At 38.5% G+C, this 26565-nt stretch overlaps 2 protein-coding genes across 2 annotated transcripts; one reads left to right on the forward strand and one right to left on the reverse strand.

Annotated features, from left to right (window-relative positions):
- Positions 1-16619: 16619 nt before the first annotated feature.
- LOC147565483 (17.8 kDa class I heat shock protein-like) lies at positions 16620-17482 on the reverse strand. Its single transcript, XM_086651967.1, has one exon. It carries the CDS (start codon positions 17324-17326, stop codon positions 16829-16831), a length of 498 nt encoding a protein of 165 aa, XP_086508093.1. The 5' UTR covers positions 17327-17482; the 3' UTR covers positions 16620-16828.
- An 817-nt stretch (positions 17483-18299) lies between these two features.
- Positions 18300-26371, forward strand: LOC147565484 (transcription factor MYB1-like). Its single transcript, XM_086651968.1, has 2 exons — positions 18300-18711; positions 25209-26371. The coding sequence occupies exons 1-2, from the start codon at positions 18375-18377 to the stop codon at positions 26087-26089; spliced, it is 1218 nt and encodes a 405-aa protein (XP_086508094.1). The 5' UTR covers positions 18300-18374; the 3' UTR covers positions 26090-26371.
- The last annotated feature ends 194 nt before the right edge of the window (positions 26372-26565 follow it).

Genomic DNA, 26565 nt, shown 5'->3' on the forward strand with positions numbered 1-26565 from the left:
AAAGGAGGGTGAGTTTTGATAGTGGTATAAAATGATTTCGAAGAAAACTTACCTGTTTTTGTATTGCACCATATAAGCTTGTCCTCCCTGTTTGTTGTAGGTATTTGAATTTCCAAAATGGCTTCAACTGTTGTGTTATCAAAGTGTTGATGTAGAGTTGAGATTTGCCAGGTCTTTGTGTTTTGATTAATAAGATGTGAAACCAAATTGATTTCAGGGGGTAATTCAAATACAGGAATCGGTGTGTGATGTGGAAGTGAAGCTATCCATGGATCAGTAAGAATCTTGATTTTATTACCATCTCCTAATTGCCAAATAATGTTATTAAGCATAGTATCCTTTATACTCATGATAGATTTCCACAAGGGCGTGGAATGGTTGGAGATAGTTGTATGGTGGTTAATGCCTTCCTTAGGAATATACTTACCAATAAGAACTTGTGCCCAAATAGATGTAGGATATTCCAGTAATCTCCAACAAAGCTTTGCTAGAAGTGATAAGTTAACTTCCACTGAATGTCCCCACCAAAAGCTTCGTTCTAGTCGTTCAAGAGTATGGATGGTTTGCTTTGGTATGATTTGGAGACTGAAAGGGTAAGTAGTATAGGATTGAAGAATTGATTTAATCAGAACTGTTCTACCTGCCTGAGAAGTCATTTTTGTTTTCCATCCGGCCAATGAACTTTGAAACTTCTCAATTAACCAATTATAACTATTTATTCTATTTCCTGATTTCAGAATCAAGGAGCCCAGATATTTGGAATCATCACTCATGCGTGGAGCTTGTAGGGTGGCCATGAACGTTGCAATTATATCTTCCGAGACTCCCGATCCAAAATATATCGCTGATTTCTGGAAATTCACTTTCTGCCCCGAGAATTCTTCATATGTGGACATAATTTGAGAAATCGCGAGTAGATTGGGATTGGTTGCATTGCCAAATAATATAAGATCGTCAGCGAAGAGCAGATGAGAGATGCTAGGACAAGTTGTATTAATCTTGTAACCCGTGTATAATCCCTGTAACTCAAAATAATTAATGAGAAGAGATAGAGACTGTGATGCTAGGATGAAGAGGTAGGGTGATAATGGGCACCCCTGCCTCAACCCGCGAGTGGCCCGAAAATGGCCATACAACCCCCCATTTAATTGAATATTAAAGTGACCAGAGGTCACACAGTGTTTAATAAGACTAAAGACATGACCGTGAATGCCCGTGGCCAGAAGGACTTTTTCTAAAAAAGTCCAGTCAACTCTATCATAGGCCTTGGCCATATCCATTTTAAACGCGTAGCCACCCTTTTTGGATTTAGAAATTTTCATGGAATGCATTAACTCTTGTGTCACAATAATATTATCCAAAATCTGGCGATCAGGAACGAAAGCGTTCTGATTCCAACTAATGCAGTCAGCAAGTAGGGGGCTAAGTCTATTCGCGATGAGTTTGGTGATGAATTTGTAGATTGAGTTGCATAGTGCAATTGGACGAAACTCAGAGGCGAGACTAGGGGCCTTAACCTTGGGTATGAGGGCAAGAGTAGTATAGTTGATAGAATCATCAAAAGTACCAGTAGTAAAAGCAGATTGGATTAAATGTACCAGATCCTTACCAATAACATCCCAATTTAGTTGAAAGAAGTGACAAGACATACCGTCTGGACCCGGGCTCTTTGAGGGGTCCATCTGCATTACTACCTGGTGGATCTCATCCTCTGTGGGAGTACTATTGAGATTTCCCAAATCCTCGTCCGATATAGTATGGTAAGCCTGGAGGATCTCAACGGGAGGGGGACAAACCGGTTCTTCCGAAAACAGATTCTGAAAATGAGCGACTAAAGATGTAGCTATTTCTTTTTCGTCACTTGTCTTTTCTCCTGTTGGTAGTTGAAGTTGAGCAATTCGATTTTTAAGCTTTCTTTGGGTCATGGAGATATGGTACGCCTTCGTGTTCCTATCTCCATTCTTTACCCATTTCAATCTTGATCGCTGTTCCAGCTGGGTTCGGTATAGTTCTTCCAGGTGAATTATCTCTTCCTGCATATGAGATTCTATAAGTAACAGATCATTTGTTGGTGCTAAAGATTGGATATCACTCAGTCTTTTTTTAAGTATTTTAAGTCTGTTATTAATAAGACCAAAAGCACTCTTGCTCCAAATCTTAAGGTGGTCTTTAACTTGAGAAACTCTGTCATGGAAAGATCCAGTGGCAGAAGTCCAGACCCGAGAGACCACATCTTTGAAATCTTTGTGTTTAGACCAGAATATCTCATACCGAGAGATGGTGTCCACAATTCTGGGTTGGGATTCAGTCCTAAGAAGGATGGGGGAGTGGTCACTGTTGTAACGGGGAAGGTTAAATAAACCAGCATGAGGGAAAAGCAGGAGCCAATCTGGGTTGCAGAGGTCCCTATCCAACCGTTCTCTGATCAGATGATGCATAGATCTACCATTAGTCCAAGTGAAACCTGGACCACTATACCCAAGGTCCATGAGTCTGGCTTGACGCATGAAGGATTGAAAGCGTCTGATATAGGGTGAATTCGTATTACCACCCCATTTGTCAGAGGTGGTGCTGATGGCATTGATATCACCAATGCAGCAAACCGGATTCAAAATATTTTGGAGTCTAGAGAGCATGGAGTTCCAGAAAATGTCCCTATCTTGAACTAAGGGAGGACCATAAATGCAAAACAAATCCCAGTTCGGACTAGAAGAGTCCGACAAGATTGTAAGGTGGATAACATTACGAGAGGAATAATTAATAGAAATATTAATATCAGAAGACCAATACAAAAGGAGTCCACCACTCCTACCTTGAGATGGAACCTGATGCGTTTTATTCAAACCTAGATAATCAAAATTAGGAATAGAAAAAGTACTATTAAGATGAGTTTCAGAGAGGAAAACTAGTTTAGGTTTAATAGACTGCAGGAATCCTTTAAGAGTAGCCTTTGTCGGGTCATTCCTGAGCCCCCGACAATTCCAGGCAAAACAATTCATTTGTCCATCGGCATTGGGGATGCCGAGTCCCTTTCCTTTTCTTTTTCCCGGTTGGATAATTTATTTTGCCTTTTGAAAGTACGTCTGATTCTTTCTTCTGCATCTTCAGGCAAATCCAGTGTCGTTGTCGCCTTTTCCATGTTCATACCCTCATGAGGTGATGGGGCGTTTCCTTGTTGTGGATCATGACCGAGTCCACCTGGAAAGGACGGATATCCTGTCAAAATCGGTTGCCTGTAAAAAGAGGGTTTAAAACGTTTAGTATTAGTTATTGTGTTCATAAATGTAGTAAAACTCTCTGAGACTGAAGAAACCGAAGGATAAACTTTTCTGTTTGTATTCTCATTATTTGGGGCCCCTAATAAACCACTTGTATGATCCATGTTTATTGAACAAAATGAATCCAGTTCTCTGCCTGTTCCTCGTTGGACAAATGGCACCTTGAAAGCGTCCGTATATTTCGGTTCCATTTTTTTCAATACTGCCTGTCGTTGCTCATCGGAGATCTGTAGATGTAACAAGTCACCCAATTTTAAGAGATTCGGACAGAATTTAATTGTATGACCTAGAATACCACACGAGGCACAAAAACGAGGAAGTCGTTCAAAACGGATCTCCACACAAATTAATTTATAATTGGAGATGTTAAGATTAACTCTTTGAGGGAGAGGTTTCAATATATTGAATTCCACCCTAATCCGACCATAGACACTCCATTTGAATGCGTCCTCCGATGTGGTTGCGACAAAACGACCAAGCGAACTTGCCAACTTGTTTATGGTGGTACTGTTAAGTTGTCGAGTAGGGATGCCATGGAGTTGTATCCAAAACCATGCCCTATCAAAGCAGTGTTCAGTTGGGGGTACATCCGGATCACATGGCTTTAGAATCACTAAATCATCCATTATAACCCAGGGAGAAGACTCAGTGGCCATCTCTAATTCCATTGCCGTAACGAACCGAATCATAAACAGGTTATCTATAATTTCCGAAATAGTAAAACGATTTGGACCATGTAACACTCGGGAAATCCTCAACATTGCTTGACCTATTTCAACTTTTTTGGAACTTAAAAATTTAAGGATTCCATTTCGATTGATGATATTCTGGTCGAGTGTTGTTCCTTCTTCTTCAACAGTGGGAACAATAGGGTCGTCAGTGGTGAGTGCTTCGAACTGTTGAATGAAAAGTGATTGGGAAGGGTCCATAGTTGAGAGAGAATCGAAGAAGAAAGTAATAGAAAGAAGAGTAAAGATTGATGAGAAGAGACTAATCTCAAAAATTAAGCCTCCTTAAAGAGGAAAAAGATGAACAGATGCAAAGATTGGTGTGAAACTGTCATTAACCGCTCAGAAACTGAAAATTAAAACTGTCTCCACCGTGAGGGTGGTGGTGCCGGACAAGTGAAGAACGACTGATGGTTGCTTAGAATGGGTTTTAAGCGCACCCTATAAATACATGGATAAACCTAAAAGATAAATTGCTTTTTAGTCTTTTACTAGGAGTCAAATCCCTTACCTCTAAGACTTAGAAATGGATTTAAATCATTTGATCAAAAACCCATTTCATATTTTGACTTAGTAATAGGTAGAAAAATGAAGTTAGTGGGGCACAAAAGTTTTATGCCATTCCCAAAATCCCACACAAGACACTACTTTACTTGTTCAATTGTTAAAATCATATAAAATCATCGACCACCAACACTACGTCTACTAATTATCAGAAACGGTCCGGGCTGTCGTTATTTTCTCACTTTGGTAGACAATTTTACTCGTTGTACTTGGATATTTTTAATGTCAAACAAATCCGACACCTTTAGACTAATCAAGAATTTTTCAAATTATATATCCACTCAATTCAATTCGTCCATCTCTCACTTAAAATCCGGACAAGGAACGATTCCGGTTCCCAAAATTCAAACCATTCGCTCTGACAATGGTACCGAATTCATAAACAATGAAATCCAATCATGGTTCCGCAAGAAAGGAATTCTCCATCAAACTAGTTGTCCTCATACTCCACAACAGAACGGAATCGTCGAAAGAAAACATCGACACATTCTAGAAGTCGCCCGTTCTCTTCGCCTTCAGGCTCATCTTCCGCTTTCCTTTTGGGGTGAGTGTGTACTAACGGCAATTTATCTCATTAATAAATTGCCTACACCCACTTTAAAGGGCCTTTCTCCCCATCAAAAGTTATTGGGATCTCCTCCCAAATTTGATCACCTTCGAGTTTTTTGTTGTCTATGTTTTACTAGACGACCATTGGTAAAAACCAAATTAGACTCCCGTGCATCTCCGGGAATTTCCATTGGTTACCCTAACAGTCAAAAAGGCTATCGCGTCTTTGATCTCAATTCTCGAAAAATCATCACCTCTCGTGATGTTATATTTCATGAAAACAAATTTCCCATGCTCACTACCAATCGGGTTCCTTCGTTGGGCCGCACGTATCCGATGATCTCAATTCCGGATGATGGCTCCTTCATTTATCCTTCTTCTTCTCCTACGGTTCCACCTGGTCTGCCTATCGGCACACCGACAAGGATCACTGATCCCGCTCATGCCATTTCCGGCACTCCCGACCCGATATCTCCTTCTCGCTTTACGAGCACTCCCGGGCCGCAATCATCTCGACCCACAAGCCCGCCGAGCTCTTCTCTCAGTCACCAATCTGTCCCATTAGAGGCACCTTCATCACTGCCTCTGGAGACACCCTCGTCTCCACCTCCTTCTCTTCGGCCTTCCCGCCTTCGTCGTCCACCAGCTCACCTTGACGATTATGTCTGTCACACATATCCTTCTTCTAGTGTTGCCTATCCACTTACTGATTATCTTCACTTTAATCAATTATCCGCCTCTCACCAGGTTTTTCTCAACACTGTAATCTCTACAGTTGAGCCTACTTCATTCTCTTAGGCTGTCAAATCTCCTCACTGGCGTGAGACAATGGAAAAAGAGATTGCAGCCTTAGAAGCTAATCAAACATGGACCATTACAGACCTCCCTTCCGGAAAAAGGGCAATTGGCTGTAAAAGGGTTTACAAAATCAAATTCAGAGTTGATGGCTCTATCGAACGGTATAAAGCTCGCCTTGTAGCAAAGGGTCGCACCCAAATTGAGGGTTTTGATTTCCATGACACCTTTGCTCCTGTCGCCCAATTAGTTACAGTTCGCGTCCTTCTATCCATCGCAGCTGTTAAAAAATGGTCCCTTCATCAATTGGACATCAACAATGCCTTTCTCCAAGGCGACATTGACGAGGAGGTCTTCATGAAACTACCTCCTGATTTTTCAAAACAGGGGGAGTCTAAAGTTTGTCGTTTACAAAAGTCTCTATATGGCCTAAAACAGGCATCCCGTCAATGGTTCTCCAAATTCTCTTCAGTCCTTATCAAGAAAGGATTCACTCAGTCCCTCTCTGACTATTCGTAATTTTCTCTCTGCACAGATTCTGTCCGTCTATACGTATTAGTTTATGTAGATGACATCGTTATAACTGGGAATGACGAAACCGCCATTTCTCAACTAAAATCTTTTCTTCACACTACTTTTTCTCTCAAAGATTTAGGTCCTCTTAAATACTTCCTAGACATCGAGGTATCTCGCTCCTCTAAAGGCATCTTTTTATGTCAGCGTAAATATGCCCTTGACATTATTGCAGATTCGGGTCTTTCTGCATGTCGTCCCTCTCCATTTCCAATGGAACAGAAACTTCATCTCAGTCCTTCTGATGGTGACCCTCTTCCAGAACCCACCATCTACAGACGACTAATTGGTAGTCTCCTTTATCTAACTGTCACCCCGACCTGACATCAGTTATGCAGTGAATAATCTTAGTCAATTTCTCCAAAAACCAAGCACTTCTCATCTCGATGCTTGTTCATCGTGTTCTGCGATATCTAAAAGGGTCTATTGGTCATGGCCTACTTCTATCTTCCACCAGTTCTCTCCACATATCAGGATATTGTGACTCGGACTAGGCTGGATGTCCATCCACCCGCCGTTCTACAACGGGATATTTCACTATGTTGGGTTCTAGCCCACTCTCTTGGAAATCTAAGAAGCAACCCACCATTGCTAAATCTTCTGCAGAATATCGTGCCCTAGCTAATTTAACTAGTGAACTTCAATGGTTGAAGTATCCACTTCGAGATCTTGGTATCGACCACTCTTCTCCTATATCGGTTTACTGTGATAATAAAGCAGCACTCCACATTGCTGATAACCCAGTATTCCATGAACGTACAAAGCATATTGAGATTGATTGTTACTTCGTTCGGGAAAAGATCAAAACTAATGTCATCGCTCCACGTTTTACACCTACTTCTGAGCAAATTGCGGATATTTTCACAAAGCCACTTGGAGCAGATGCGTTCAAACATATTATTGGCAAGTTGGGCATCACGTCCCTTTCTGCTCCAACTAGAGGAGGAGAGTTAAGGTATATCACCAGGGCAAAGCCCAGCCGAGCACACACAAGCCCACCTACGACATGGAGGTGACCGGCCGACTAAGAGAGCCGTAATTAGGGTTTCCTAATTATTACTTGTTATTTTATGTAATAATGTTATTAAGGAAGTTTTCCTATTTCCTAGATTTACTTCTATATGTAACGTACATGTAAACCTATAAATACTCATAACCTATATGAATAAACACACAGAGAAAACTTTCTCACATCTCTCTCTCTCTCTTACACGTTTTCTCCCTCTCTCTCTATGTTCAAGTTAACCATTATCACTATTATCAAAGAGGTGATTTACCTCTTCACAGGAAGTCCTGAAATGGATCCCAAATGTCTAGAGAGAATGGGTCGAAGATGTTGGATCTTCTGTTACCGAAGAAACTTGGAATGATCAACATTATTATTATTTCTTGTGATTAACCTTAAAAGAGAAAGTAATTTGAGGGTTAGAAATGGGAGGTGTTTGATCGAATTGAGATAGTATTTTAAGAGTGTTAATAAACCAAAATCTTGAACTTGAAATACCCTGTAAATATCATCTTCAATTGTTCATTAGTTACATGGAGGTTCGAGAACCGACATGATTCTGCTACAAGTATAAACGAATATTAGTGTTTTTCATGAAGAGCCAGTTTTTTAGACGGTGGGTGTGTTTTGATGTTCTATTAATCGAGTTAGTTTGGTCAGGTTATTTGATGTTTTGTAACTTCTACCAATTAATGATATTTGCATTGCTCAAAGTTCTTGATCATTTGAAGTCCAATTACAAAGTTCTTTTTATCAGCCAAGCTAATGAAAGACTAGAATTTGCTGTAGTTTATTGGTCCAATTACAAATCGTTGATTAGAGCATAGAATAATATTAAATTGATACGAGCAGAACCAGTTATGAGACATTGAGACTCATGAATTGTGTGGTTTCAATTAGGCAAAGCTACCAGTTATTTGTAGATCCATTGCTTTCTTCGACTATGAGATATTTAATCTAAATTCCGAAAAGACACAAACAAATTTAGTTCTCAGCATTCATTTGTTTATCAGAGCAAGTATAACGTTGTTTTTAGTAGAATTTGGCCAACAAGTTTGATTATTTATTTCAGATTTTATTAATAGAAAGTGTTAAGTGACAAGCGAAGAAAATATTTCCGCAACATGTTACGGTTTTTGTTACGCGAACTATTGTTTTCGAAGATATTGACATTAAAGATTTATCACTTGCGATGAAGGCAAGCAATAGCAACAATGTAGTGTCAGATCAGCCACAGAACACGTTCCTGAAGGTAATTATTCTTCTTCTGCTCAAATTCTCAGTAGTTGAGAACCACTAGGGGAAGGAAAACCACTATGATACTAGGGAGTATCAAGTATGTTATTAGTCCCCATTCAGTTTTGTTCTATACATTGAGCAAGCATACTTAAATATAGCAATTGATGGAAGTTTTTAACTATAATCAACTATATTTCTCATAAATTGATTTTCCTTTCTATAATATATGTATTGTTAGCTTTGTCATAAAACCACTATCATAAATTGATTGATTGAAGTTCTTAACTATATCATAGAGTTCTGAAAAATTCTAATGTATTGTTAGAGAAACTTATGACGCGGTTGTGATGCTCTTTACTTTTAGTATCATACAGTCTCATGACAACTCCACCTTTTACATATGATCATTCTGTTAGCTTCAAGCCATCAAACACTTTTGTTTTTGTACTCTTAGTAACGGTGAATTATCTCATAGAGAATGAGTTGATTAAGGTTTCATCCTTTTGGTGGAATTTATTTGAGGAAGAATTGACATTGATTGCTCATATCATGATTGAAAGAAAATCTTATTTTTGTGTTCTTCGTCTATTTACATTTGTTGGCTGAATCCATTTATTTTAGGTCATTTTTATTTGTTTACAAATATGTTGCACCTCAAGTATCAACAATAAAAAAAATTTGATACCTTTAAAGGTTTTTTTAATGGTTTGATTGACTTAATAATGTTTGTTTTGTAGGTAAGAAATACAAGTCATTCCGTCAGACAGTCCATCTCGCCCAAATACTCTCTCTCTAGCTCGCTGTCTTTCCCTCTCATTTTCACATCGGTCACTCCCTTTCTCATCTTCCTCGCAGAAAAGTTGTCGGTCTGACCTCTCATTTACGATGGTACCTCTTCTTCTCTCTCTCTCTCTCTCGCTATATATATTTCAGTCTCTATCTAGGGTTTTGATTTTGTTTCAGGAACTTTAAGTTATGGTAGTTAGGGTAAAAACCTTAAGTTTTGGTTTTGATTGTTTCTGGAACTTTAAGTAATGATTGTTTCAGGAACTTTGAGTTTGGTTTTCATTTTCTTTTTATTTTGAGTTAGGGTGAAATCATAAGTTAATCTTTTGATTTTATCATAAGTAATGGTTGATTTTCAGTTAGGGTGAAATCATAAGTTTTAGTTTTTATTTTCTTTTGATTTTTAATTAGGGTAAAATCATAAGTTTCGGGAACTTTAAGTTTTGGTTGTGACAAACCCAACCAAGATCAAGCCCTTCCATTTGTGAATGTTATAATTTAGTAATGGTATAAAAATGGTAGATTGAGAAATTATCCTATTTCTTTAGTAATGGTATTCTTTTTTGAAACTTTGAATGAATATATTAGGAGAAAAAACTACATATTTAAGTCTTAACTATTTTTTTAAAATGGTATTGAATTCGTAATTATTCTTATGTTTGAACTCAGATAGTGTAGTTCATAGCTCGCGAAGACGGGCGTAACTGTTAAGACGTTAACACATTTATCTTCCTCCATGTTTGTTTTGTAAGTATTTCAGACTATTAGATATTGTTAATGTGTCAATCTTCCTCTATGGACGCTTTCGTTTATTCTTTAAATTTACACTGATCTTCTTTGTGTCTTCTCATGGTTTGAAAATATTATTTTGTGTATTAGAGTGGCTACTTTACTAGGTAAATATTTTGTCACTCTATACAGTTTGTTGGATTTTATTGTCTTTCCACCTCTACATTGTTACTGAAATTTTGGCCTCTTAGGCTTTAATATGATTTAAGTCATCAATTTGGCGTTAAACTATTATCTTGGCTCTTAGAGTCAGTATAACTTAAGAGAAACCTTTATAGTAAAGCTCTCATCTTGGTGATTTGGTTCTTTGAAGAAATTTGTGTGATTTAAGCTTACAATATGCTGATTTTTTCGTTTAAAATGATTCAAATTCACGGTTTTTATTGTGTGATTGGTTTTGTGATTGCAGTTCTCAATAAGTATTAAGTTGGTTGGCAACTTGACATTTATAAGTTCATAGGTGCATTGATTTTCTGATTAGGTTGATATTTTGTATTGTTTTGTAGCTCAATTTTTATCAAAATTTATGAATTAATTCCTATTTGGCCCTTACCTTGTGAGCCCCCTATTTTCTGTAAATTCAAGTATGGCCCCCTTTTTTGATGTAAATGTCCTAACTACCCTTTTTTTTATGTAAATGTCCTAACTACCCTTCCACCTCATTTCCCTCTCCTCCACACATGTCTCTCCACGTCACCTCTCTTCCCAACTCACCTCTCTCTCTCTCTCTCTCCAACTCACTCCTCTCTCTCTCTCTCTTCAACTCACTCCTCTCTCTCTCTCTAACTCACCATTGTAGTGCCGACACTCGATCATTTATGACGAACGCGTACGTTTTTTAGAACTTCTACTATACGAACACCTAATGGTTGTATAGAGACGCCCACTTTGACGAAGGTGAAACACTCGACGAATGGTAATAGAATTGTCCCACTACCAATGGTAACAGAGATGCCCAGTTTTGAGGTGTCTTTTTACAACAACAATGAAATCAGGTATAGTTTCCTTTCCTTTTCATTCTTATGCTGGATCTATTCCTTCTTCCCCTTTCTATGTCTTTGTGCTAATGGTTAATTTCACTGATTCTAAACTCTCTTATTTGTACTAATTTTTTGCTTTGTTATGCTTTGTAAGATGTAAATGGTATGAGGTACTTTGATAGGCAGCAATTCTCAATTTCATACTCGAGTAATTCATTTTAAATTAACAAACCAGAGCTTCGAAGAAACAAACAAAATATTTTTGTTGTTACCTATTCCTCTCAATGTGTTTCAGTTATTTAGGTTGATTTATTTCTTTTCAGTAATTTCTCCAATTTGCAGGTTGATTTGAAAGCTTTTGAAAGTTGGAAAGATCCACCAGAGAGGATGATGATGGGTATGGTCTTGGATTCCAACAAATTTCAACAGAAGATCGATAACTCTGTATTGTTCAAATTCAGGTAAAGTCTATTTTACTTTTTCTTGGGTTTTTTTTTTTATTCTAAGTAAATCATTTTTTTCCTTTCGCGTTGGTCGTACATCGGTTCAAAGACTTGGGGACGAATTTAACATTATAGATTAAGCTTAAATCTTCGTGTGATTGTCGCATCTACAATTACCATTTTTAACATCCGTTTTCTTGAATTCTCTGCAGATCTTACACAACTTGCATATGGGAGGCTTGATCTTGATGGTGTGCAAAGAGAATTGCATGGTTTATTGTGTGGTGCATGAGAATTTTCTAACAATATATAGTAAACATAGAAAAGAAATGATATAGTTGGTTGAAACGTAGAAAAGAAATGATAAAGGGGTGAGATATGTAATTATCTCATGGCTTACAAAAATGTGGTCGCTATGTTTGTGAAGATCGAAATATGCATCAAACAATATGTAGAAACCATGAATTTTTTTAAATGGGTACCTGAATCAGGATATAAATAGGTTTTAGTTGGGACGGGTACCCGATAAACTTTGTCGCAATCCCCAATCTAAACAGACAAAAGAATGTGCAGATTAATAAGGGAGAAAAGAATAAATATTTATGAACACAAATATAATATATAACAGAGAAGGAGGAGAGATACCCATCTAGGAGGAAGGTCAAGATACTGTTAGATGGACTCTAACCAAGTCAGGTAATTATGAGGTTATTTTTATGTATCACCATTTAGCAATTGCAAATCAAACTGACTCATTGAATAATATTAACTTGAACTTTATATGGAAAATTAAGACTATCCCTTGCATATCTCCTTTCCTTTGGAAGTGTTGTCCAGATAGTCTGCCAGTTAGGCAGCGTAGTGGTAAATATATTAGTAATATTATTTCTTGCCCTTACTGGTCATGAACCCGAAACTCAAAATCATGCATTACTCCATTGTTTTTGCTAGGAACGTTTGGTTCTACTTTCACATTCAGTCTTCAAATATTTTATATGCTAAAGATTGGATAATCTCATGGAATGATACTCAAAATTATGACAACTGTAATTTTGACTCGCATTATGCTACCATCCCTTTGGTTTATTTGGAAAGCTAGATGTGACCAATGTTTTCAGCAAAACATAGTAACACCTTCAGAAGTGATTAATCAAATCATACCTTCCCACACTTTAATGACGTTAGTAAACCCGGACGATCTTCCTTGAAAGAAATCAAGTGGTCACCACCTACTCATCCGTATGTAAATCGATACTGATGTTTCGTTTATATATAGATATCAATGAACCTGCAGGAATTAGCTATATCATTCATAATCACAGAGCTCAATTTATAAATGCAAAGACTTCTACCATCACGGTGAGGAATGCTGAAGAAGGCGAGATTATATTTATTCTCTTGGAAATCAGGTGGGCAGCTAACCTAAAGATCAAATTCCTTATGTATTAACTTATGACACTTTCAACAAAAAAAATGAGGAGGAGAGAGAAAGAAAGAGATGGGGAGGCAGTGAGAAAAAGAGAGAGAAAAATGCCTATATATGAGCGTGAAACTTGAGCTAGCTTCTATGACGGATAGTGATAGCTGACCCAGTACTCGGGTAATATGAGCTGGTAAGGATTTTTGGATGAAACCCAATCTAACATGTTACTTATAGGCGGGCCACTACTTATCGTGGGCTTTTCACAGTTCATTTACCTATGCGGTCTATGCGTTTCAAGCTAGGGTTCTGGCCCCCACCTTAACCTTAATGAATACAAAAAGTATACTCAACCCTTCTCCTGGGACTCCCACTTGAACCGCATGTGAGAGAAACCATTGTTTCTCTCTCCACATGACTGAACATGTGAGAGAGAAAACCCTTGTTTCTCTCACATGCGGTTGAAGTGAGAGTCCTGAGAGGCGGGTTGTGTAGCCTTGTTGAAATGAATTTCTTCCCGATAAACTTTAAATTCTAATTTTTCTAATTTTTTATTTATTGTCTTTCACTATTTTCTTTTCTTTATAAAACTCATTAGAAATACGGGTTGACGAAAAGGTCGGATATGCTTCTTTTCCTTTCTCTCTCTCTCTCTCTTCCCGTCTCTTCCACCTCTCTCTTATTCGAGCAGAAAAATGATATTTTCCCTAGACTAAAGGGGACCTTTTCCTTCATTTGATTTCAAATAAAAGGCTTCTATTGAGTAAGAAAGGTAGACATACGAAGAAGAAGGAGAAAACGACTTACATGAAGAAATGGTTAGCTGACCTATGATATGCCAGTGAATCTGTTTTTATCAAATGGTGAAGATAAGGGTAGGGTAAGTAAATACATCGAAAATAAAGGGTAAACTAAAAATAAATGTAATTATGTTTTCATGTCCTTCTGAAGACACTTTGTCTAAAAGATTTTTTACACTTGAGACCTCAAGTGAGTTGGTTTCAGGCTCTTGAAGACACCTTCGATATTAGAAGGTAAGTGGAGAGTGTCCTCACTTCTAAACCCAACAACACGTCTAGGCACCTTTGTTAGAGTGTCTAACAAACATGTAACTTTTTAAACGTTAGGACGGCTCACATAATAGGTGAATTGGTTTCAGGCCATAATTTTGTTCGAACTTTAGTAATAACTTAATCGAGCTGATAATATTTTGTATATTTGTAAAATATAATAAGTTGGTCCATTAGCTCAGATGGCAAGAACGTGATCACTTAAACTTTTCAAAGTAAAGGCCGTAGGTTCGAAACCTATATGGACCATAATTTTGTTCGAATTTCATTACATTAACCTAATCGAGCTAATTATAATTTGTTTAATTTGTAAAATATAAAATGTTAGTCCGTTAGCTCAGATGACGAGAGCGTCACTTAAACTTAACAAAGTGAAGGTCGTAGGTTCGAAACCTACATGGGCCACAATTTTATTCGAATTTTATTATTATATTAACCTAATCGAGCTAATGATAATTTGTTTAATTTGTAAAATATAATATGTCGGTCCATTAGCTCAGATGGCGATATCGTCGCTTAAACTTAGCAAAGTGAAGGTCGTAGATTTGAAACCTACATGGACCATAATTTTGTTCGAATTTTATTACATTAACCTAATCGAGTTAATGATAATTTGTTTTATTTGTAACATATAATACGTCGGTCATTAGCTCAGATGGCGAGAGCGTCGCTTAAACTTAGCAAAGTGAAGGTCGTAGGTTTGAAACTTACATGGACCATAATTTTGTTCGAATTTTATTACATTAACCTAATCGAGTTAATGATAATTTGTTTTATTTGTAACATATAATACGTCGGTCCATTAGCTCAGATGGCGAGAGCGTCACTTATTTTGTTCGAATTTTATTACATTAACCTAATAGAGTTACTGATAATTTGTTTACTTTGTAAAATATAATACGTCGGTCCATTAGCTCAGATGGCGAGAGCGTCACTTAATTTTAGCAAAGTGAAGGTCGTAGGTTCGAAACCTATATGGGCCATGATTTTGTTCGAATTTTAACATTAACCTAATCGAGTTAATGATAATTTGTTTAATTTGTAACATATAATAAGTCGGTCTTAGTTCAGATGGCGAGAGCGCCACTTCATCTTAACAAAGTGAAGGTCGTAGGTTCGAAACCTATATAGGCCATGATTTTGTTCGAATTTTATTATATTAACCTAATCGAGTTAATGATAATTAGATTAATTTGTAACATATAATATGTCGGTCCATTAGCTCAGATGGTGAGAGCGTCACTTAATCTTAGCAAAGTGAAGGTCGTAGGTTCGAAACCCAAATCGGCCATAATTTTGTTTGAATTTTATTATATTAAACTAATCGAGCTAATGATAATCTTTTAAATTTGTATAATACAATATGTGTTGGTCCATTAGCTCAAATGGCGAGATCGTCACTTAAACTTAGCAAAGTGAAGGTGTATGTTCGAAACCTACATGGGCCATGATTTTGTTCGAATTTTATTACATTAACTTAATCGAATTAATGATAATTTGTTTAATTTGTAACGTATAATACATTGGTCTATTAGCTTAGATGGCGAGAGCGTTACTTAATCCTAGCAAAGTGAAGGTCGTATGTTCGAAACCTACATGAGCTATGATTTTGTTCGAATTTTATTACATTAACTTAATCGAGTTAATGATAATTTGTTTAATTTGTAACATATAATACATTGGTCCATTAGCTCAGATGGCGAGAGCGTCACTTAAACTTAGCAAAGTGAAGGTCGTAGGTTCGAAACCTACATGGGCCATAATTTTGTTCGAATTTTATTATATTAACCTAATCGAGTTAATATATGTTTGGTCCATTAGTTCTGATGGTTAAAGCGTCACTTAAATCGAATTACATTTTATTAAGCTAATCAGGCTAATGGTAATATGTAAGAAATAGTACGATACCATCTTCTTTACCAATGGGTTTATGAAAATCTCATTAGTTTAAATCAAATGTATTAAGTTGGACATTGAGAGTTGAGACTCCCAATCTTAGGTAATTGCAGCACTTCCCCATAAAGAAAATGGTGTGGGTTTCTCCTACAATTTTGTCACAAAGCTCTTCTATTGATAGATCAATCATCAAATTCCTGCTAGAGTGCATGTTCACTTCAATTCTACGAAAACATCCAACATTCTACAAGAATGAAAATACACCAACCAACAATGGAACTTATTGGGTTTGTGGCCAATAAAAAATAGAAGTGGGAAATTTTATGTACTAGATGGTTTTGAAGTGAGAAATTTGATGTTTTTTTTCCCTAATGTGAATGATCTGTACAGTAAGAGTAAGAGAGACATAATTTGTCAGGATCAATCAAGTGATAATTTTCCATTCAAATAAAACAAAGAAAAAAAAAAACAATTTTCCAAAGGAAAAGCAAAATACAAGTGAATTTAATTAAACAGAGCTTCCATTAAACCCAAATTTTGCATACACATTTTAACATATCTCTTTTCAAACTCACCAAAACCATATGATAAAAACACTAAACATTAGACCACTTTTATTACACATTTTCACTCATAATTTGACACTAACAAGACAGGATAAAAAAGATGGGATCATTTTCTCTCTTTGATATCTATTTTCTTTGATTATTCTTTAACCAGAGATATCAATGGATTTGACTTGAGGCTTCTTTTCTTCCATTTTGGGAACAGTCACAGTAAGTACCCCATTCTCCATTGAAGCTTTCACTTCTTCTACTTTTGCATTTTCAGGCAACCTGAATCGACGAAGAAACTTCCCACTGCTTCTTTCAACACGATGCCATTTATCATTCTTCTCTTCTTTCTCTCTGTTTCTTTCACCACTAATCTGAAGAACTCTATCTTCTTCAACTTCAACCTTCACTTCTTCTTTGTTAACACCTGGTATATCAGCTCTGAAGACATGGGCTTCTGGGGTTTCTTTCCAATCAATTCGAGTGTTTGCCAATTGAGATGCTTCTTTTGAAATCTCAGAGCCAGTAGTAGGAACAGAGAGGGTGTTGGTGGTGTTGGAAAAGGGGAAGTCCTGGAATGGATCCCAAATGTCTAGAGAGAATGGATCAAAGATGTTTGATCTTCTGTTGGTGAAGAAGCTTGGAATGATCGACATTATTATTCTTGTGATTAAAATTCGAACAGAAGGTAATTGAGGGTATGAAGTGTTTGATCGAATTGGTAGAGTATTTCTGAGTGTTTGAGGAAATCAAAGTCTTGAACTTGAAATTCTCTGTGAATACCATCTTGAATTTATAGTGGGTAGAGGCAGTTCTGGGATGATCTAGACTTTTCCACTCACTCATTTTACAATCCTCTCTCTCTCTCTCTAGTTGCTTCTACGACCTTCTTGAACACAACAATCTGGGCCTCTGGGCTCAATGGGCTTAGTTTTCATGTAATTGGCCCAATTGGACTATAACTTAGAAGACTCACCAAGCTAGGGTTCAGTATAGCCATGCTAGCCTGCCCCATCTTTAGGCGGCTCAGACCAAGCCTAGACGGATTAGGGGTTGTGGTAAGTTTTATTTTGGTCTCCTAAACATGACTAAGTCAACAAATGTGACTCTTTAGATGACCAACTACCAAAATGTTCCTCTAAATGAATATTTTACCATTTAATCTTAATTTTCAATTTCATTTCTTTTTTGCTTTTGTTTAGAGTACATTCATCTCTATTTTCTCTTCTTTAAATCTCATATGTCGGCGAGTCTAGTCGGTATCAGTTAACGAGTCACTTTTTCTCCCCCTTCACTTGAGTAAGAAAGAGATGCAGATAAGAGAAAGAGAAGAAGAACAAGAAAAAAATGACTCACTCGCAAATAAGGTTAACAAAATGAATCATCTCTCTTGAATGAAGAAGATATAAGGGTACAAACTGATCTAAAAGATAGGATGGACAAATGAGAAGCTAATTTAAATGATAAAAAAATGTTGTTTAGGGGGGAACCATTTTAGAAGCTAGTCACTCTGAGGAAGTTATGATGATGAATTTTCAAATTTAGGGGTCAAAATGAAAATTACTGAAAAACATGGCCCCCTTGAAAAACTTAAAAAGACTGTCAGGGATTAAAAGGTAATTTACCAATGAGATTAGTCACGATGTCGTCAATAAGCAACTTGCAGTTGGCTGGTACTTTCGGTTAGGCGCAGGAGAGAAGAAAATGGAGGACGAAATAATCGCCGCTTCAACTGCTGGTGGTGACGGCGGCGAAGGGATGGTTGTTGACGGAGGAAATCCAGTGGTAGTAGAAGGAGGAGAAGGAAGCCGAATCACCGGAGTAAAAAGAGGCAGAGTAGGAGGAAGTGGTGGATCAGACGACAAAGTTAGAGGACCTTGGTCTCCTGAAGAAGACGCGATTCTTAGTGGACTAGTTAGCAAATTTGGAGCGAGGAATTGGAGTCTAATCGCTCGAGGAATTCCTGGTAGATCGGGAAAATCATGTCGTCTTCGTTGGTGTAATCAACTTGATCCTTGGGTTAAACGCAAACCCTTCACTGGTAAAAACCCTCCCCCAAAATTTCTCACTCATTTGTTTGTTGTTCTCGTAATCTAGGGTTTCTTTTGTTCTTTAGGGTTTACTGAAGGACCTGTGGATTTCATCTGTTTCGATTTTTTAGGGTTTCTGTGAAGAGGTATCAACCTCTGACAATGATGATCTCGGTTGAGGCCGAGAGATAGAGAGATCGAGTGAGAGAGAGAGCTCGTCTCGGTTGAGGCCGAGAGATAGAGTGATCGAGTGAGGGAGAGAGCTTGACTCGGTTGGAAGCCGAGAGTGAGAGAGATAGAGAAATCGTGAAGGAGAGATAGAGATGGAAGAGATCAAGTACAAAGAGTTGGTTAGTTACAGTTAACAATTGTATTCTCTTTGTATTGATGATTAATGAAGTTTACACAAGTAGTATATATAGGGTTTACAATGAATATAGGGTTTCCTATTCTAAATATATTGTTTCTATGACTAAAGATACTAAGAATATATATTATGGAAGTTTCCATTATGTACACAAGATAGCCCACTCGGTTGGCCGAGTGGACTTGGGGCGGTATCCCCTAATACTCCCCCTCAAGTTGGAGCAGTAATCGAAGTAATGCCCAACTTGCCAATAATAGTCTTGAATGAGTCAGCTCCTAAAGGTTTTGTGAATATGTCGGCAAGCTGATTGTCTGAAGATGTGAAGCGTGTGGCAATTATATTATCTTTGATCTTCTCGCGAACAATGTGGCAGTCGATTTCGATGTGCTTGGTGCGTTCATGGAAGACCGGATTGTCTGCAATGTGGAGGGCCGCCCGATTGTCACAGTAAACTGTCATCGGGCTAGAATGGTCGATGCCAAAATCGAGTAAGAGATATTTGAGCCATTGGAGCTCACAAGTGAGAAAGGCGAGAGCACGATATTCTGCTTCAGCAGAAGATTTAGCAACCGTATGTTGCTTCTTGGATTTCCATGATAATGGACTTGAACCAAGCATGGTAAAGTAGCCGGTGGTAGAGCGGCGAGTAGTTGGGCAACCAGCCCAATCAGAATCACAGTAGCCTGTGATGTGAAGAGAGCTGTCAGCGGATAAAAAAATTCCATTATTGAGGGAACCTTTGAGATAACGGACCACACGATGAGCAGCATCTAAGTGGACTTGACTTGGAGTCTGCATAAATTGACTCAAATTATTTACCGCATAGGAGATATCGGGCCGTGTAACGGTGAGATAGATGAGTCGACCGATTAGTCGACGGTAGACTGAAGGATCCTTTAAAGGAACTCCATCAGTGGGACTTAGACGCAATTTTTGTTCCATAGGAAAATCCGAGGGACGAGAAGCGGTGAGTCCGGAATCTTTGATAATGTCAAGGGCATATTTGCGTTGACCAAGAAATATGCCTTTGGAAGAACGGGAAACTTCGATACCGAGGAAGTATTGTAATCGTCCCAAATCCTTGAGGGAGAATGTATGGTCAAGGAAGGACTTGAGTTTGGAAATGGCGACTTCGTTATTTCCTGTAATGATGATGTCGTCGACGTAGACGAGAACGAATATTTGCGTGGATTTCGAAGAATATGTGAATAGGGAGTAATCACTTTTGGATTGAGAAAAGCCTCTATCTAAGAGGACTGAGGAAAATTTGGAAAACCATTGTCTAGATGCCTGTTTAAGGCCATAGAGCGATTTTTGTAGACGACAGACTTTGGACTCCCCCTGAGTGGAGAATCCGGGAGGAAGTTTCATATAGACCTCTTCATTCAAGTCACCCTGAAGGAAGGCATTATTGACATCAAGTTGGTGGAGTGACCACCCTTTGATGGCTGCAATGGAAAGAAAGACCCGAACAGTTGCTAGCTTAGCTACCGGGGCAAATGTATCGGTATAGTCTAAGCCTTCAACTTGAGTGTAGCCTTTGGCGACAAGGCGAGCCTTAAAGCGCTCGATAGAGCCATCAGACTTGAATTTTACTTTATATACCCATTTGCAACCAATTGGGCGTTTTCCTGGGGGTAAGGGGACGATGGACCATGTATTGTTAGCTTCCAAAGCGGAGATTTCTTTGGACATAGCTTCTCGCCAATGAGGAGATTTCATGGCTTGAGTGAAAGAAGTAGGTTCAACCGTGGATAAGACGGAAGAGAGAAAAATTTGATGAGACGTTGAGAAAGAATTGATAGAAAAATAGTTCTCGATTGGATACTTGATGTTGACGGATGGAGTGGAACAAACATAGTCCTTTAAATGTCTTGGCGGACGATGTTGACGGGTAGGTCGTTCCACGATGATGGGAGATGGTTCGGCGACCTCTACTGGTGCGTCCGGTGTAGCCGATGGAGTCTCGCGTTGAATCGAGACTCCCGGTGTAGCCGATGAAGTCTCGGTTTGAGCCGAGGGAGATGAATCGGGTGGTGCTATAGGCACCACCGTAGGGTTTGACGACGGAGGTGATGAAGTCACCTCTGTCGGTTGGCCGATCGGGGAATTGGAATCGGTAGTCACCGATGGGACCGAAGGCGGGATAGCCGGAAATGTGAACGAACCATCGTCCGGAATGGAGATGAAGTGACGAAGTGAATCGGTGGACGGTGAGAGGGAGGTTAATGGCCGAGACATCGGAAATCTTGTTTCATGAAATACGACATCTCGAGATGTATAAATTCGACGAGAATGAAGGTCATATATACGGTATCCCTTTTGACCATTAGGGTAACCAAGAAATATACCGGCGGAAGCACGGGGATCCATTTTTGTTTTGACTAACGGGATACGGGCATAACAGAGACACCCAAACACACGTAAGTGTGAAAGATCGGGTGGAGAACCCATTAAGACTTCATGTGGGGAAAGGCCACGAAGAATTGGAGTAGGCAGTTTATTGATTAAATAGACTGCAGTTAAGACACACTCTCCCCAAAAAGAGAGAGGGAGATGAGCCTGTAAACGGATCGAACGAGCCACTTCAAGAATGTGGCGGTGTTTTCTTTCCACCACCCCATTTTGTTGAGGTGTATGGGTACAACTTCTTTGGTGAATAACTCCTTTGGAAAGGAACCAAGATTGTAAGTGATTATTCATGAATTCAGTACCGTTATCTGAACGGAAAACTTTGATTTTAGTGTTAAATTGAGTGGAGACGTAATTGAAAAAATTTGATATTATTTTGAATGTGTTGGATTTTGAACACATGAGAAAAATCCACGTACAACGAGAGAAATCGTCTACGAGGGTAAGAAAATATCGACAACCGTTAGTGGAGGGAACCGGAAAAGGTCCCCAAACATCGGCATGAATTAAATCAAAAGAATTAGCGGAAGTTGAATTATGAGATGGAAACGGTAAACGGGTTTGTTTAGAACGGGGACAAACATCGCACGGCACTTTATTATTAATATTAATAGAATTCATACATGGAATGCGAGAAATAAAATATTGAAGACGAGACATAGATGGGTGGCCAAGACGCCAATGCCATAAATTAGATGAAATACTACTAGGACTACTATCCAAACTAGTAATTGAAAAAACTGGACGCTCCGTGCGAAGAAAATAGAGATCGTCGTGAAGACTACCATGCCCAATCGTTTTCCTCGTCCTTTTGTCCTGAAAGATACATAAGTCGGAGTCAAATAAGATGGTGCATTGGAGAGATTTAGATAGTTGAGAAATTGAGATAAGATTGACTTGAAAAGATGGGATATGTAATACATCTTGTAAATATAAATCATTAGAGAAAAGAATTGATCCTATATGGAGAACACGGACTCGAGAACCATCCGGTAATCTAACAAAAAGGTTAGGAGGAGCGCTTGAATACGTAGAAAAACGAGTAAGTGTCGAACATATGTGTTTTGCGGCACCGGAGTCTATAACCCAAGGAGGAGAAAAGGAAGAAGAAAACGTACCCGTGAGATTAATTCGAGGAGAGTCGAATGGATTAGCCGATTGCTTTTGTTGATCCAAGAGAGTAATGAGCGATTTGAATTGATCGGCGGTGAGAGAGGAGACGTTTGGAGTCGAGTTGCCGGATTGGTCTTGAACGGCGGCGGCTAGAGGACCCGTTCGGTTTCGGGTACGAGGACGATCACCGGATTGAGGTGGATAACCATGGAGTTGATAACATGTTGATATAGTATGTCCATGGATTTTGCAATGATCACAAAACGGGCGAGGACGTTTTGGGCGTTGTTTATCCGATCGATCAAAAGAGGAACGTCCATTGTCATGGGAGCCGACGGCAAGAGTAGCAGCTTCATTGTTGTTAATGGTGTTCAATAAACTTTGCTGAATTTCTTCTTGCTTAACAAGGGAATGAATACGAAGGATGGATGGAAAGGGGTCCATTAATAAGATTTGGCTTCGAATAGCCGAAAACCGGTCGTCAAGACCTTGAAGGAATTCCATAGCTCTATCTTGATTTGTACGATCAAGAAGAGATCTTGCATGTCCGCAAATACATGATTCAGTAGTCATGAGAGAATTTAATTCATCTTGGAGAGATTTTAGATTAGTGAAATAAGTGGAGACATCGGAACCACTTTGCTTGAGTGAGGAAATAGCCCGTTTGAGTTGAAAAACCTTCGGAGCATTGGTTTGATAGAACCGGTCATGGAGATCTTTCCAAACATCATAAGCATTGTCATCATAAAGAATTGATGAACGAAGAGAAGGGTCAACGGAGTTGACGAGCCAACTTGAAACTAAGTCGTTGCAACGACTCCAAACATGTAAATCAATAGGATCGGTAGGTTTGGGGATAGTTCCATCAACAAAACCTAACTTGTCCTTTGCCCGAAGAGCCTTGATCATTCCTCGAGACCATGAAGAATAGTTATCACCCGTAAGAAGTGGTGTGATAAGGACAGTAGTAGGAGAATCCGAATGGTGAACATCGAATGGACCACCAGGAATTGGTTGAGAATTAACAACGGTTTCAGAATCGTTGGTAGACATGATTAAAAAAAAAATAACTAGCTCTTATACCATGTGAAGAGGTATCAACCTCTGACAATGATGATCTCGGTTGAGGCCGAGAGATAGAGAGATCGAGTGAGAGAGAGAGCTCGTCTCGGTTGAGGCCGAGAGATAGAGTGATCGAGTGAGGGAGAGAGCTTGACTCGGTTGGAAGCCGAGAGTGAGAGAGATAGAGAAATCGTGAAGGAGAGATAGAGATGGAAGAGATCAAGTACAAAGAGTTGGTTAGTTACAGTTAACAATTGTATTCTCTTTGTATTGATGATTAATGAAGTTTACACAAGTAGTATATATAGGGTTTACAATGAATATAGGGTTTCCTATTCTAAATATATTGTTTCTATGACTAAAGATACTAAGAATATATATTATGGAAGTTTCCATTATGTACACAAGATAGCCCACTCGGTTGGCCGAGTGGACTTGGGGCGGTATCCCCTAATAGTTTCTTTCCCTACGGTCACTCAATTACCCTGTTTGCTTTGTTATCTTTGTTTATGGTTGATTAATGTTAAGAGAGCTCTTAAGATTAATTAGGGTTTTCTTAGCATAAATTAGTGATAGAGTGGTGAATTCCGTCTTTAGGTTGTAGTTTATGTTGATAGGTACTTCAAAATGACTCCTTTTTTGCAATTAGCATAAGCATTTGGTGTTTGATTACTTAGATAACATATTTATTTTCTTTGTATGATAAGACTAGTAGCATTATCCCACATTACTAGTCATTAGAATGTGGAAAGTATATAAGTTTTGGGCGATTCTTTCCTTGCAATCTAGTTTCCGAGGATGTAACATGGTATATGAGCTAGTGTTTCAGTGATGGGTCGTTCGGTCCGGTCTTCGTAATCTTAGCCCTGCGTGGACGTGGTATTTGTTGAGTGACGTTAGAACTAGGTTAAAAGGAGATATTGGCATTATCCCACTTCACTTGGGTATTAGAAATTGGAAAGTGGATTAGTGTTGGGCAAATTATTTCCTTACGAGACGGTTTCCTAGACCTACTGGGCACTAACAAAGACAATGCGTTTCGTTCGAGCGCCACTTTGTTTTACTCTCTTGGCAAGTTGTGGGTTGTGGAATTAAATGCTAGTGTTGTTAGATCTTCATTGTTAGTATTGAAAAGTAAGGTTTTCTTAATTGAAACCTTTCCTTGATTGGTAAAGGGTTAAGTGCTCGAAAGATCCCGTGAGTCGTCTTCGTATCTAAAATCGTTTGAAACTCGGTTACTTTCTTCTTTTATATTGAACTCTTGATTTTATCTACCAAGAACGACTTGAAATGAGGTAAAAATCATAGGCAAGGATAAATCCATATAACTGCCTATAAGTCTTTGTTGAAATAGTTATCATGAATTTTCATGGGATCTTTGTTCAGTTTTGTTATGAGAGTATTAAAAGGTTGTGTATTATTTGAAATGCGAATTTCTAAGCGGAATATTATGTTCTTTTAAGCCTACTTGGTCTGTCTTATCCAATTTGGACTAGTTTTTTTCGTGATTATATACATTATATGTATTGTTATTGACATAGAAAGTTTTTGCAGATGAAGAGGACAGGATTATAGTTGCTGCTCATGCTGTTCATGGAAATAAATGGGCAGCAATTGCAAAGCTTCTACAAGGGAGAACAGATAATGCGATAAAAAATCATTGGAACTCAACTCTAAGGCGATCCATGGAGTTTGGTGATTTTAAGGCGATTCCCATGGAAATATTGAAAGAAGACATCAGTGTGGACAAAAACAAAGCATCCTCTGAAGAAACTCTATCATGTGAGGATACCAACTTTTCTAAGTCTTTGGATGGGAAAGAAGTCGTCGATTCGCAAGAAAACCCAAATAACCAGTTCGAGGAAAGGGCTCGCAGTATGGAGAATGTTACTGAAAACAAAGAACCGCCCACCCTCTTCCGCCCAGTGGCCCGTTTTAGTGCTTTTTCTGCTTATAACTCTCCAGATGACCCAACAACCAACTCTTCGTGTTCAAGGATTGTAGCTCGACCAGGGCCTCTGATCCAAGGCCCGAAACCAGTTCTTGGGAAGTGTCAAATGCTAGAGACCGTCTGTGGTGATCCCATCATACCCTCCAAATGTGGTCATGGTTGTTGCGGTGCTCAAAGAGAAGAACAAAGTTCTCTATTGGGGCCTGAGTTTGTCGAATTTCTTGAACCTCCGTCCTTCACAGCTCATGATTTGGCATTGTTGGCTACAAATATAAGTAATATGGCTTGGGCTAGGAGCGGCTTGGAGCAAATATGGGATGCTCCATCTGGTCAGGTAATTGATCACGGGTCTCAGTTCGAAGCCCGACAGCTTGAAGAGGATACAGTGAAGAACGACCATCTACGGTTTGAAGAGGGAAGGAACAAATTGACAAACATGATGACTGAAGTGTTATCGACCACTCTTCTGCCAGCCAAAAGTTGAAACTTTTGAGTCGGAGGTTGAGGCTGAAACGGCAACATCTTTATTTTGTGATTTCTCGGGGAAAATACAGGCTTGCGAGATATAGAAGAAGATCCAATTCAGTAGTATTTAGGATTATCGAAAAACCAGGATTGTGCTTCGTTTATATTCTTAGCTATAGTAATAGAAACTTGAAGTTTTAAACATGAAAATCTGTTGAATTGAGATCAGCTCAGTGTTCAGAATGTCCTTTTTTCTGAGAAGTTCCATTGATGCTCTTAAAATGCAGAAAGATTATGCTTCTATTGATCGTATATATACTTTTCTTTCATCTCCAGATTGATCAAAGTTTCTTAGAGAAGTTTATTGAGTGACACAGAGAGAAATATCAAATCAAAGAAACGACGATGTGAACAAGAAATTCTCCCACAGAAGGAATCTACATTACTGTCGTAAATTCCTCATCGGGTATATGAATACGAGTAATCTATTTGATT

This window comes from Eschscholzia californica, unplaced genomic scaffold, assembly GCF_041429995.1.
Source record: "Eschscholzia californica isolate CP2 unplaced genomic scaffold, dmEscCali1.0.p SCAF_1, whole genome shotgun sequence".
In the NCBI taxonomy this organism is placed as follows: domain Eukaryota; kingdom Viridiplantae; phylum Streptophyta; class Magnoliopsida; order Ranunculales; family Papaveraceae; genus Eschscholzia; species Eschscholzia californica.